At 39.0% G+C, this 14,973-nt stretch overlaps 1 protein-coding gene across 3 annotated transcripts in view; it reads left to right on the top strand.

Moving 5' to 3' along the window:
* Positions 1-14,973, top strand: part of Dsc2 (desmocollin 2) — a 36,427-nt gene that overhangs the window by 6,152 nt on the left and 15,302 nt on the right. For all 3 annotated transcript variants that reach the window (XM_023714071.1, XM_023714082.1, XM_023714076.1), the window contains exons 2-7: positions 5,858-5,942; positions 6,772-6,971; positions 7,902-8,021; positions 9,699-9,854; positions 11,621-11,765; positions 12,951-13,117. In XM_023714071.1, coding sequence (XP_023569839.1) covers positions 5,858-5,942; positions 6,772-6,971; positions 7,902-8,021; positions 9,699-9,854; positions 11,621-11,765; positions 12,951-13,117 — 873 coding nt within the window. The remainder of the gene's footprint in view (positions 1-5,857; positions 5,943-6,771; positions 6,972-7,901; positions 8,022-9,698; positions 9,855-11,620; positions 11,766-12,950; positions 13,118-14,973) is intronic.

The following is a 14,973-nucleotide window of genomic DNA, read 5'->3' as shown; positions in this document are numbered from 1 at the left end:
TTTAGGGGTGCTGGGAATCGATCTCAGGACCTCATGCTTGCCTTGCAGGTGTTGCACCACTGAACTAAATCCCAGGCCCTATTTACCCCACACAGCTTTATGAATTGTTTTAAGTGGTGGGATTGTAGTTGTTAGTAAATACTAGAATGCCTTTGTCTAAGAATTGAATGGATTCAGACCTCTAGCCCAAATTCCAGGGCGTAGTTGTAACTCAGACAGGGTCAAATAGACAGAGATTGGCATTTTATATATGAGGAAACTAAGAAGACAATGAATGAGAGTTAAAAATATGTTGCTAGTGACAAAAGACGTGAAGTCTGGTATGTGTCCTAAACTGTCATTTCGAAATTGTTAGCCATTATTCTTTGAAGGAAAAGGCAGGATTAAGGACTACAGAAAAGCGCATTGGTCCACATGAAGCTGCATAGGACACTTTCTACACACAGATCCTTTTGGAAAAAAGCCAAGAATGAGCAAATGAAACTGAGTCCCCATTGGTCTTCCTTAGCTTTGGGGTGCGGGTGCGCCCAGCTATAAGCTTGGTGGAGAGAGCTGACCCTGGCTACGCCCTTTCCCACTGGGGAGGCTTCCTGTGAGCCCCAGTTGTGGTTGCAAGAAATGTGTCAGGGCTGAGTGTGAGATATGACTTGGAGGGCGAGGCAGCCTTCACCCTCCCCTCCACCCTGGTAATCCTTCGCCACCCCACAACTCAGCAGCTCCATCTTCCTAGTGTTGCCTCACTGCCTTCACTACTTACCCCAGAACTTCCTTCCTCCTGGACACCTGAGGAAACTTTCCTTTCTAGAGTCCACGGGATCTCCCCTGTCAAATCCCAGTACACTTTTCCTTCCTTACACAATTCCACTGTGTTCTTTTCTAATATTGAAATTCTCTCTCTCTCTCTCTCTCTCTCTCTCTCTCTCTCTCTCTCTCTCTCTCTCTTTTGGACTGGTCTGACCACTCAGAATCTCACTACTATGGTCTTCTAACGTGTTGTACAGTAGATCTTTAATTTAAATGTTTTTCATTTTGTGTAACAAACTTCATATCCATTCAATAACAAAGTGCATGTCCCCCACACTGCAGTCCTTAGCAAACACCCTTTTGTTTTCGGCTTTTCTGAGTTTGATTGTATTTTCTGTGCTTAAAAGTTCATTTTTCCTTGGGATTACGTTCTAGGGCCTGCCCCTTGGAGTTCGCTTCTCCCTTTGCTAGGTCAGTTTCTCTACTTTTATGGCTTAAAATATCACACAGAAGCCAACATATTCTAAATATTGGTAGTTCATGTGTCTCTTAATAATAGGCCTTTATGTCTCTATCTCGTGTGTTCCACACAGCGTTTGTCCCTGTCGGTTTTCTTTTAGAGTCCTGTATTTCCCTAGTTGGCACACCTATAGGCGTTGCTCTTCAGGTGGGAGTCTGGAAGCTGTTCACGTTTCCTTCCTTGTCGGTCTCCTCCCCAGTCCCTCAGTGAGTCTCAACAGATTTACATTTGAAGATGTCTCATGGATGTATCTATCTAAAGTTATTCACAACTTTTTGCTATTACCATTAATGTCACAATTTCAAATGAACTTCACTATATGTCATTTCGTATCATTAGCATACCAGAAATGGAATTGACAAACAAAAGTGCAAATGACTATGTAATTTTAGTAGATATTGCTCATTCCCCACAAAGGCTCAATATGATTAGACAAAGAACTATTTTACAGTGGCATATCACATCATTGAGGATAAGACAATGTTAGCGTAAGACATGATTCAGAGTGACTTTGAGACACTTAAGCGAGGCAGAAATTTGCAGAACAAAACTTGGCAAATACCCAGAAGTCCAACAATACACATGTAAGCAAACAGGTGGAGACATAGAAATTAATGTACATGTTTGATGGATATCACAAAAAGTAAATGTCCTTTATGGGCAGCATAGAGCCATTGCAAATGCATATGGGGAGGCTGTGTCTTTTTTCCCTCCAAATTCATGCATCTACTATGTATTTGCATACTCACTACACTGACACTTTATAGGATCTTTTAATATCTGCTAGGGCTAATATCCCCTCATTACTCTTCTTCATAATGTTCTTATATAGTTTGAATTGTTTGTGTGACCCTTTGAATCAACTGGTTAGTTCCAAGAAATACTTTACTGAGAATTTTAGTAGGATCATAAAGTTTGTAATTTCATATAGTGAGAACTGATATATGTATGTTGTGAATATTTTTCAATTCAAGATAATGATATATCTTTCTTTTTGTGCAAGCCTCCTTTACGTCCTGCAGAAATGTTTTTAGATTTTCCTCAAATAGGATATGCACGTTTCTTCTTAAATTTACTGTTTGGCGTGCTAAGATTTTATTACTTTTGAAAATGATTTATATTAGCTAACTGGTTTCATTTATGGTTGTGAAGACTAATGGTGTCTATAATTTAATAATTACTTCTCCCTTAATTACCTTATTATGAAAATTTGTTAGTTGATTTGCTTGGATTTTCCAGGTAATGGTATAGTAAATGCAAATAGTTTCTTTTTCTTTTTTAACCTCTTTCTTTGTGCTTGCCTGATATGCCTTCCATGCAATGTAAAGTACTTTACGGTGAACTTGGAAAACTTACCCTGCTTCGAAGTGTAGCGGAGGGTTGTTTCCAGTGCTTTCCCATTGGTGTTGTGATTATAATATCTAAAAATCATAAAGCAATAGTATTTATCAATTCCTATTTTTTAAGGCTTTTTAAAAAATGTGTTTTGAATTTGCTCAAGTGCCATTCAGCATGGGTGGTGAGGCCTCACTCATGCCTTGAGGTTTCTAGCCCAAGGGGGAGATGGGCTGTGGATCTTAGATGCAGGGAAGGACCTGTTTACCTCAGGCCCAACCTCAGCACTCCAGATGGGACCCCAGTGAATGGGACAGGAGCGTCTTTTAGATTCTAGGTGGGCCCTGTGCTCTTGTTTCATTCCTTCTCCAAGAAATCAGTCAGTCTTTGCAAGGACAAAAGTTGAGTCTGGCTTCTCCTGACCACTTTGTGTTCCAGCTTTATCTTTGTTGATTTTGTTGTTTCCGCCTTTTCTGCCAGCAATTCTTTGCTGTTTTGTCAGCTGTTTATTCTCCATGGATTCTAGTTAGTGGCGTGGGGTTTTTCCTTTCACTGGAAATGAACACTGTTTTCTCCTGATAATTCTCAGCAATGTTCAGATGTCATATTAGAACATACAGACTGCTTATGTTGTTTGTTTGAACCAAATTTTTGGGTTTTTATTATTGTTGGGAAAAAAGATCCATAGCTTTTGCTGATGCCATGAAGAAACTACTCCACACCTCTTTCTCTGAGTGCATTTTACACTTTTCCCTTTTGGCCCGTCCATGCCAGGCACGGTAGGGTTCTTCCTGTGTCGCCTCTGTGCCCTCTCATAGGTGGTTGCCAGGAGTGGAATTCAAGCCCCGCCCCCTCCAACTGTGGCTGATTGACCACGTTCTCCAGGTGACCCTGGATCCTGCAGGAGGCTGTGAGCCCTGTTCCTCACTACACCCCTTCCTTCCCTGTCCTTCATTTTCCTACTTTACTGAGATTGCAGGTGTTTTACCCTTCTGCTGGCTGTTGCATTACAGATCACGTTTACCGCGACGTGCACGTGTGTCCAGGATCCTGTTACCATCCCCCTGAAGTCTTAATCCCGTCATTGCCTTCCCGCCTCCCCCACCCCCCCGCATTACCTGAACCAGCCCCTCTCAGCCTCTGGCCGACTCCGGCTGTGCCTGCTGGTCTGGCAGCCACTCCTGCTCCCCTTTATTCTGGTCCTCACATACGTGGCAGGGTGAGCCAGTGTGAGTTCCAGACTTCCCTCCTTGCAGCCTCTAGGAGCTTCTGCTCCTCTGCACCCAGCACGAATCTGGCTCTAGCCAAGGACTTTTAGACCCGATGTGATTTGCCCAGGACTGACCTCGGATTGTTCCTGACACCAGCCCCTCTGCAAGGCCCTTGTTCTGGCTTTGGGGAGGCTTCAAGTCAGGGCACTGGTTTGCTTCCTCACTTCATGGGGACTTCTTTAGTCACCATTTTAGCTTGCTTTATTGTTCTTTCAATTTTGATCTCTGCCTCCACATTGTGTGACAGCTACAGAGTTGTGTATTTATTTTTTGTCTTTCATTGCGATGTAATCCTTGAGGGAAGGGCTTAGCTTTGTTCCGAGCTGTCGCCTTTGATTCTGCCTAGCACCTAGTAGGCTACCTATAAATATTGGTTGAATATATATATAACTAGTACTAGGTATTGAGCCCAGGGCCTTTGCACTGAACTATAACCATAGCCTTTCTTACGTATTTATTGTTTTTGAGACAAGATCTTGCCGAGTCATTGAATTGTTCTGGCTGCTGGCTCAGCTTCCCAGAGTGCTGGAGTTGCAGGCATGTGCCACCATGCCACAATTATTAGTGAATATGTTCTGTCAGTCACTTTGAGCTGAGATCCTGGGAATCATCTGATTCTACTCCTGTTCTCTTTCTCAACTATACAGTCAATGTAGTTCCTTCTTTTAATTCCTAATTCAAATGCAGCCGTCATTGTACCCACGTTTAATTTCCAAATTAGATATAATTTCTGCCTTCAATTATTCATCTATAATTTAAATTCTATAATTACAGGTTTGAGATATATATATATATATATTATATAATTTTAAAATTTCATCCAAATTTAGACGTGTTTAATATGTTTGTGGACTTTATAAATGACAATGTAGGGTTTGGGGAGATGACTCAGTAGAATAAGTGCTTGCCTGGCAAGTGCAAGGTCTTGAGTTCAATCCCTGGTACCGCAAAAAATAAATAAACAAATAACAGTGTAAATCCTTGGCCAAAGATTTTGTAAAACTGTAGAGAGGAATGTGAATCTTCCATAAGTATCCATTGTAGTTTCAGAGAACAGAATTAATTTTTGAATATATTCAGCATTGGAATTAGTTCACTAGAACCCATTTAAAAAGTTAAGTAAGCTGTGTTCTAAATGACCTTAAGGATCATTTATGAAAAGGCATTTCTTTCCAGTAAGTTTGTATATCCAAGCTGTGCATCCATTTGTTGTGTGTGTAGCATGTGAATACCCTTCAAATCACTGCACATAATGAGCTCGCACTGCTCTGTGAAGGCATGTAAGATTTTTTGGGAAGATTTTTTGACTTAGTACCATAGCAAAGTGACAGTTGGATTAAAAAAAATGATACTTTTAGGCTTATAAAATTTATTTTTTAGGGCTGGCCAAATAGCTCAACGGATTAAAGTGCCTGCAAGCAATGTAGGGGCCAGGGGTTCGATCCCCAGGCCTGCCGGGCAGGCCCCACCCCCAGGCTTGCTCAGACAGCAACTGAGACTGCGCGCTCCTGTAATCCCAGCTCTTGGGAGACTGTAAACAGGAGAATCACTAGAGTCCGATCTAGTAGTGACACCTTGAACACCCTGTAGACCCTTCCCTAAAATACAGAAATAAAAATATTTTTTATTTCTTGTTCCTATTTACATGTTCTATCTTCTCACTGTTTTCAGCGCTCTCACACAGGTAGGTGCTCGATCCTTGCTGTACCCACAAGGTTACTCATTGAAGTTGTCATCAGATCGTTTTTACAGACTAGGAAACAAAGCTGAAGAGGCAATAGTCCTCTGAGATCAGAAGCTTAGTGAGGACGAAGCTGTCACTCTTAATTTATTGTTTTAGGGTAGCTTTGATTTTTTCCTCTTATTTTTTACTCCTGTTTATATTTTTAGTTTATTTGTTAACCACATAAATGGACTTAACACAAATTTATATTAAATGTATACAAATTTGTACAAATGTATACAATTACAAATGTACTCATTCTAGATCTTAACATTTGCCTGTGATGCCTGCAAACCAGTGGTACTGTATGTTCCTTCCAAACTGGATGCTGAGAAATTCATTGGTAGAGGTAAGAAACTGCCAGAGTATGTATCAATCCTAATTTGGTATTACTTATTGAAAATCAGTGTCAGTTTTAGAATAACTCTTTTGGGACAGTTAAACTTACTATGGTACACTGTCATTTGTAATACAAGATCATTATAATAAACAAATAATTGTTCTTTATTGGAAAATATGGTTATGAAGCATAAGGAAAAAGATGTAGCTTGAATAATGAAGTAATTTTTAATATTTACATTAGGAGAAGATATGGCCTATGCATACTGCTAAGAAATCGAGAAATACTATTAAGCTATTTCTTGAATTTGAAGGCATTGTGGATTCACCTGAGTTCACTTTCACACACTGTTGTTTTTGTCAAATAATTGTTTTACATAACTCAGTTCTAAAAGGAAAGCTCAAAGCAACGACAGTCCAGAAAAAGAATATTTTACAGATCCAGTGAGTCCAGAGGTATTTTAGCTTAGTAACTACCAGTTTAGATCAGGCAGGTCCTGTTTTTAAGTTTTCTTAGATGTTACTCTGTAGCTAATTTCATTTGATAAAGAAAATCCCTGGTTGGGTTTGGGTTACATATTCAAAGGTGGAAGTTCGTGTGCTTTTACTTATCAAGTGTTTTCTCTAAAATGATGTTAAAAGATGACTTTCTAAGCATTAGAAGTGATACGTGTGTTCAAGCGCAATTTAACTTCAGTTTTGCCTTTTTAAGAATGATGGATTTATAAACGTAATTTGTGGAATTTGAGCATTTGGGGTCCCCCATCCATACATTGGTACTCAATCAAGACATTGCTGTGTTTCCTCTTACACGTAACTGCTGTGTATGTTTTCTGCAGTCAACCTGGACGAGTGCTTTCGATCTGCAAATCTAATTCATTCAAGTGACCCTGATTTCCAAGTTTTAGAAGATGGATCTGTCTACACCACAAATGCTGTTCTTTTATCCTCACAGAAGAGAGAATTTATCGTATTACTTCTCAACACAGAGAGCCATGAAGAAAAGACGATTTCTGTCTTTTTAGAGACTCAAATAAAGGTATGAGGATGATATACGTGAAGTGTAATACTGTCATTTCTTAAGAGTTGTCTAAAATTGCAAGGTAAGACGTGGAATCAGGAATGATCAAAATAGTATCATTTGAAGAAAAATGAAAGCCATATAGCAACTTAGCAGTGTTTAAATGAAAAGGGGTTGGGTAGCATGGTTTATTTCAGGTCACCATTCCTTTTCATCTCATACGTAACAGGAGAAAATGGGATAAGAGTATAGGCTGAGGATTTGAGATTAGGTACAAAGAAGCATTTGCTGATGCTTTCCTGCAATGTGGGTTTTTGAAAATCATTTTTAAAACTCTGTAGATAAATGAAAACGTTGTCCTCATCATCCATCTTAGCGTTAGTTACAGTCTTAGACAGTAGGAGCTGTTTTAGGGGGAGGTGAGGACCTCGGGAGTGCCCACTGTGATACCCAGGATGAAAAGGGCTTCTGTTAGCCAGCGACCCTTCCTGGCTGCTGGATTTTAAGAGTAGTCACTGTGTTTCTCTCCTCGTTCTAACACAGATCTCTTTGTTGGTCCTTGGCTCTGCTTAACTGTTGGTGAGTTGAAGATGCTGCTGCTCAGTGTGGAACATACATCTGTTTTCTGTGCCTATCACTTCTGTCACGTTTCTGCATGGCAGTGGGACAATAGTAATCTTTTCCATTTTGTTTCTAGGCTTCCAGTCCCATCTCTCTTTCATCTGTGTTTCCACCAAGTTATTTTCTTCAAAACAATTATTGTAATCATAGCTAAGGCTATGATTTCTTCATCTTTTCACAGCATTGATTTTTGTTTTTTATGTACTGCTGTGGTCTTATGCGTCTCCAGCTAATCCTCACAAGGAAAAATATGTGATAAAGGTCTAACATTTGAAAACACTCATTACTTTTATTATTTATTTTGTTTTGTCTGTCTCCTAAATCAAGGTACAAGAAGAAAAACACTCTACAGAACAGCTTCTGAGACGTTCCAAGAGAAGATGGGCTCCTATTCCTTGCTCAATGGTAGAGAATTCTTTGGGGCCGTTCCCGCTGTTCCTACAACAGGTATAGTGTATTTTCCTTCTGCTCTCAAAGTGTGTATTTTCTATCTTTTAAAAAACCTGGCATTGATATGCATTTATTTAAGAACGATTGCATGAGGGCGGGAGGGGTGTAGCTCAGTGGCAGAGTGTTTGCCTAGCGTGCTTGATGTCCAGGGCTCGTTAACTGGTACTCCTCTACAGGTGTACTTCCAAAGCACTGAAGCTCAGTGTGTCATACCCATAGTCCCAGCTAGTGGGACTCTGGGGCAGGAGGGCTGCCAAGTTCAAGATAGCCTGAACAACTTAGAAGATCCTATATCCAAATAAAAAACTTAAAATATATATATATATATATATATATATATATATATATATATAAACATACATATTATATGTAACACGTATTATATAACGTGTATAGCATATAGCATATGTATTACATATAACATATTATATATTACAAATATTTTATATATATAATATTTGGTTCTGCACTTCCTAGATTCAACTGTTAGCATTGCACAAAAAACTATGTAAAAATACAAGTGAATGGCTGCATGTGTCACTTTTCAACATATTGTTGTAAGTGTATTTCCTTATCTGTGTGGATACTTTTTTGCAGCTTTACCCATGCAAGGCCCATCCACAGCACTGTAAAACTGAGGTATTCCTCAAACAACCATTTCTTTAGTGATTTTTTCTAATCAACAAGAATATCATGCAGTATAGGCATAGCCTTAAAAATCCAAAAATATCTTTTATAGTACAGGATGAAGTTACAAATACCACAAAGGATGAGGACGTGCGTGTCTTTCTATTGCCTCTTCCCAAGTCCGTTTCTTACATCACACCCTCATTTTCTGTCTCTTTGTTTGACTGTCATGGACACCCCTGGGAATCTTTCTGCCTTCTATTCTCGGGCCACTGTTGTTCAGTGTCTGACTTGTTCAGTGTATGACTCGAGATTTTTTTCCCCTCAGTTCTTGAAATGTGGAGACAGAGTCCTTCTTTATACCCCACTGACACACCTAATGCAGGTCAGAGAAGAGTATGCTAGCGTTAAGCAATAAATTGTTACGAAATAATTGTGTTAGTTATCCTGATGTAGTGATTGTCAAAATCCTACTGAAAGGAGGAAGAAAGCTTGTAAGAAATTTGCATTCTGAATCAAGGACTAAAATCTCACCCTTTCCACGGTGCTATTCCATATATATATATATAATTTTAAAATTTAGCTCCTATATTAGAGGACAAAGCTGAAGAATAATAAAAGTTTATGAGGAAAATTACTTTCCACATTTTGGCCTGGCAGATAGTACAATTTCAATCCAATTTCTGAAATATTTTGTCATATATATGACTAAAAGATTGTTTACGTGACACTAATTTTTCATGCTCAGAATAGTTTTGTTTCTGATATGGTAAAACGTTTTACATGTTTGTTCAAACATCCACTTAGCTTTTAAGCTAGTTCTTACTTATCCTGGAAAACAGATACTGTTGCATTATTTTTCTCATGCTTTGCTTTTGAAACTCCTCAGTTCCAAGGCCTCCTTATTTATTGGTGTTTTTTATTTATACATAAAAATAAATCAGAGGATGATTTGTTGTTATAAAAACAAAAATGTGATTGTATAATTACACAGCTGAACGTTCTGATGAAATAATTTGCCTTCTGTTTGTAATACCTACTCTTCAGATCCAATCTGACACAGCCCAAAACTACACCATATACTATTCCATCAGTGGGCCTGGAGTTGACCAAGAACCTCGAAATTTATTTTATGTGGAGAGAGATACTGGAAACCTGTACTGTCGAGGCCCGGTAGATCGTGAGCAGTATGAGTCTTTCCAGGTACAGTCTGAAGCTTGTGTGTTGTGTTAGTCGTTGTCAAGCTTGACAGTTTTGTGCCGCCTTCTTAATGCAGTTACCTTTTTATTTAATTAATTTCTTAGGTTGTCACTGATGCTTTGGCAACATCTAATAGCACAGCACTGAACTGAAGCTAAAAGAATTGTCATAGAATAAATAATATTAGTTGCTAGTGGATTGTTCCAGGCATTTGCTATTTTTTTATTTAATTAATTTTATTGAGAAAGAAATAGCAATGAGACAGTTTCAAAATAGGTTAGTAGGACAGTTACAATAATTAATACATTGCATATTGTCTTCATAGTAGTTATTCAGAGTACAAGATGCAGACATGGTATCTTGTCTAAGCACTATTAGCACAAATCTTTCTTCTCATTGAACTAAGAGAAAGTAGCTGTATATCTATCCTAACTCCATCAGCATTTGCTTTTGTGCAAAAGCAATAATGAGTGGCATTTTGAAGGGCAGTTAGTTAGCTGGTAGGACGGAGGGATGGGGGCCTGTGGATGGATTGGGGATACCATAGGGGGTGAACAAGGTTCAGAAGTTGCCCGAGCCTAAGTGTCTCTGCAGTGAGCTGGTGTCAGGGAATATGTAAGGTGTGTGGACAGTGCCTGGGAGCTTACTGTGTCTCCTCATCATCCAGCTAACTCCCACGCTGGGGTGAGCTCACGTGGAAGGGCTCATGCTGCTGACCTCGAGCAGTTGTGGCGTCCCAGCAGGACCGGATCACCACACTGAATTCAGTTTTAAGTATTTCATATCTATTTTGGATGAATTAATATGCCATCAGGAGATCAAATTATCCAAAAGGACATGCAAGCTTTGACTTAAGTATTTAAGTTTAGGATTGCTATGTGACCTTCCAAGTATCTACAGTGTTCTGCGTTTATAAGGCAAATTACAATTGAATTTTTTGGAAAATAAGAAATAATTTATATTTATATAAAATTTACATTCATTATATGTCTAACTCCTGCTTTTTAAATTAAGAAATTCTTAGGAACTTATTAACAACCACTGACAGGCTTAAAATATTAGTTAGTAGAAATGAGGATAATATCCCAGTTAACTGAATCTGGATGATTTGTAATCCTAAAAAATCTAAGTGAAGAAAGATCCTGATTATGTTTAAAAACTGTGAAGCTGTCAAGCAAAACCAAACCATCTCCAAATGTTTTTCAGAGAATTAATAATAAAAAATTGCATTTAGGGAGATTTGACAATGCTGAGGAAATTAAGATTATCTGTTATAGTCTTAAGTGAAATTAAAGGTTAAACTATACCATGAAATTAACTACTTCTTTTGGCATTAGTTATGCCCACATGCCAAAATAGTAACGGATGGTATTATGCTGCTCTGACCAGTCCTAACTAGAGCCCAAGTAAGTCTGGGTTGTAGCCGTTTCTTAACTTCTATTTTTATTACTGCAAGATTACAGTGCATGGCAGCTGCACTTATTGTGGGGAGTTGGTCCACATGCATAATGGACCTTAATTCTTTTTATGTCCCCCGCTCTTCCTCTGCTTCGTGTCCTGGTCTCCTTTCCATTTGCAAAAGGTCCATCTCTGGGTTTGCTATTATCTCTCTTTTATTTTGCCCTTTACTTTATTCATAGTTTGGGTTTCTCATATAAGAGAAGTATGTGATCTTTAACCTTTTGTGCCTGATTTTTTTCACTTAACTTATGAATTATATTTTATTTAAAAGACTATTTCTTTACTCTTCCGATTTATGCCCTTCCCAGCTGGTTGCCTTTGCGACAACTCCGGATGGGTACACACCAGAACTTCCATTGCCATTGGTAATCAAAGTGGAGGATGAAAATGATAACTACCCAATTTTTACAGAAACAACATACATTTTCACAGTTTTTGAAAATTGCAGAGTTGGTGAGTATCTGTTTGAAGACTATATGTCAGCTCAAGTGCATTTTAACAAATGAAGTGAATTTCACTACAGCCAGTAGAAAGGAACATAAAACTTGACAGTAAGAACAGTAAGAACAAGGGACACTAAATACAGTTAAGTCTGCTTTTCTCTAGCTGGGTGACCTTGGGCAAGCCACCGTCTTTAACAGTCTTTAGTTTCTTCATCTGTAAACTAGATTGTCAATGTGCCAGATTATTATGAAGGCTGACGGTGCGCAGTACACACGGAATGCCAAGCCCAGTACCTTAAAAAGAGATCTTACTTTGTCTTCCCGTGAAAGAAAATAAATATTGTTAAAAGGACATACTCCAAAAAAGGAAGCCTTTAGTGATTAGGAACTTACCTTTGAAGATAGCTACTGACATTCTGTAGTGATTCAACAAATAAGTGATAGTATTCTGAGAAAAATTATTATCAAGGTCATTTAGAATAATACAAATGTTTCCCCAATTTGGTTTAATTGGTCCATTTTAGCTGCAAATCAGAATGTGAATTTTGGGACTTGTTGAAAAAAATACTGAACCAATGGCCAGCCAGATAGCTCAGCAGACTGAAGTGCCTGCGTAGGCACAGCGCAGCAACTGGGGTCTGATCCCTGGCATGCCATGCTGGACCTGCTCCCGGGGCTCCCTGAGATGGTGACTGAGACTGGGCATGGTGGTGCACACCTGTAATTCCAGTTCTTGGGAAGCTGAAAACAGGAGGATCACTATGAGTCTGATCTGTGTAGTGAGACCCTATAGACCCTGTACTAAATACATTAAAAAAAAAAAAAAAAAAAAGCCTACCCAAGCCTGTAATTTTCAGAGAAAACTGACTTAGTGATTAGAAGTCCAGGCTTGCAAATAGAAAAAGACAAAGAATAATCAGAATGTTTTAGTTTAGAACTACAAAGTTCACAGAGAGAGAGTATCAACACTGGCAAATTACACATTCCATTCAGTAAAAGCAAACATGATCACCAAATTCCAGTAGGATATTTAAAGGAAGTGAGACTTTATGTAGAGTTTGGTCAACTAGGAAGCTATGACTCTACCGTAAATAAAGTGGTCCCGAACTTTGGGGGGTAAGTAGAGATGAGGGAAATAAGGTAGAGCTAAACGTGTAGAAGCTTTGGAAATTAAGCGCATTCCTATGTTCTCTAGGCACTACCGTGGGGCAGGTCTGTGCGACTGACAACGATGAGCCCGACACGATGCACACACGCCTGCGGTACTCAATCCTGGAGCAGCAGCCGGCGCGACCCACGCTTTTTACCATGCACCCATCCACAGGCGTGATCACCACAACATCATCTCAGCTCGACCGAGAGGTAGCGTAGCTATGGATAAAGAAAACTTGATTGTAATGTGGCTGCTAACGGTACAGGTTTATTATTTCTAAATTGAAAATCTGAAATCTAAAAAACTCCAAAATTTGAAGCTTTGTGAGCACCAGTGTGACATCAAATATGGAAAATTCCACAGCCACCCTCATGGACAAGTCAGAATAAAAACCCACACATGCTGAAAATACTGTGTAGAATTTCCTTTTAGCTGTGTCTGTGAGCGGTAAATGGAACAGAAGTGAATTTTGTGTTGGGACTTGAGTCCCACTGCCCAAATAATTCATTTCTCATAGGCAAAAATTGTAAAGTCAATAGACATCAGAAATCCAAAACCCTTTGAGTCCCAAGCATTTCAGAAAAGGGGTACTCAGAGCCTGCACCTGCAAACCTCTGTATATCATGGGTAGATGTGTTTTTAAAAAGCATGATGCGAATAAAAATTTAGAACAATTGTGAATTTAAGTATATGAATGGATATCATTAATAGCCGTGCAACATGCTATTTTTTAAGCCAATTTATTGTCTCTTGAGCTTCACGTTTTATAAAATCAAGTTTTTGTAAGACAGACATAGTATTAAATGTAGGAAAGGATCCAATATGAAGAACGAACCTTTTGGAGACATGCAGGATTTAGTATTAGCAGAGGAAGAGGTTGTTCTTGTCCGCATCCTTCTTTCTTCAGCAGTCACACTTTTGCCCTTGCGGTTGCAAAAATGAAAAGAAATAATGTAACTCTTGAATTTAGGTTTCGTGTTTTCAACTGTGTGCTAGGATTCCTTGTTTGCATGTCTCCGTGGTGTAATCTATCTAAAACTTATTCTGCCTTCTTTTAAACATGCTTTCTTCTCCATATTTTCTAACTAAAACATATGAACGAAGTTTTTCCCTACTAATAATTTTTTTCTCATTGCCTTGACATCATGTTCTTCTTTGTAGGTACCAGGAATCAAACTCAGGATCTCATGCTTGCCAGGCAGGCACTGTGCCACTGAGCTTTATCCCCGGCCCCCTAAGATCATATTTGATACTTTCCCTTTTTTAAAAAAAATGTTTTATTTATTTATTTGGTACAGGGTCTCACTATGCAGCTGGGGCCTGTAGTGATCCTCCTGTCTCAGCCTCCCCAGCACTGGGATTGCAGGCATGCACCACCACGCCCGTTTTGTGGGCCAGCACAGCATGTGGTGCCGGGGGTTGAACCTGGGTCCTTGTGCTTGCCAGGCAGGCACTTAGACCGCTGAGCTGTTTCCCCACCCCTCAATACTTCCCTCTTACCCTTCAGATCAGATCACTTTCCAGAGCAGGTTGAGATTATTTTATATTCTTACTCTCTTTCTACTGCAAGTACCCTTTTGTACTCATTTTTTTTTTTTTTTACTTCGTGATATACCTGTTACTTCTCCTGCCAAACATTATTTACTTGTATGACTAGAGTGATTTGTCTGTTCTCCTTAACAATTTATACAGCATTTTGTAATCATAAAATATAGCAATATATTATTAGGCATTGCTTTGATTCCTTAAACTTTGTATCTGCTTTGTTTCTTCTCTCTTTTCTTATCCTTAATGGATGAGAGCAGCAGACTTCAAAATCTTTTTGCTCCAGGATTCCTTTATCTTCCTCTCAGTATGTAGTACATACTGGACTTGAGCTTGCTATGTAGCCCTGGCTACGTAACCCTCATGATCCTCCTGCCTCAGCCTCCAGGGTGCTGAGATTCAAGTTGAATGCCTTTGCTCCCTTCCTGTTTACCTTCTTAAATGTTGTTGAGTATCCCAAAGATCTTTTATGTACCTGGGTTGTAAGTACTGGTCTTTACCCCATTAGTATTTAAAGCCA

Source organism: Octodon degus, unplaced genomic scaffold, assembly GCF_000260255.1.
Source record: "Octodon degus isolate 3935 unplaced genomic scaffold, OctDeg1.0 scaffold00003, whole genome shotgun sequence".
In the NCBI taxonomy this organism is placed as follows: domain Eukaryota; kingdom Metazoa; phylum Chordata; class Mammalia; order Rodentia; family Octodontidae; genus Octodon; species Octodon degus.
Note: the sequence above shows the minus strand (reverse complement) of the source record. Positions and strands in the feature narration are given on the sequence as shown.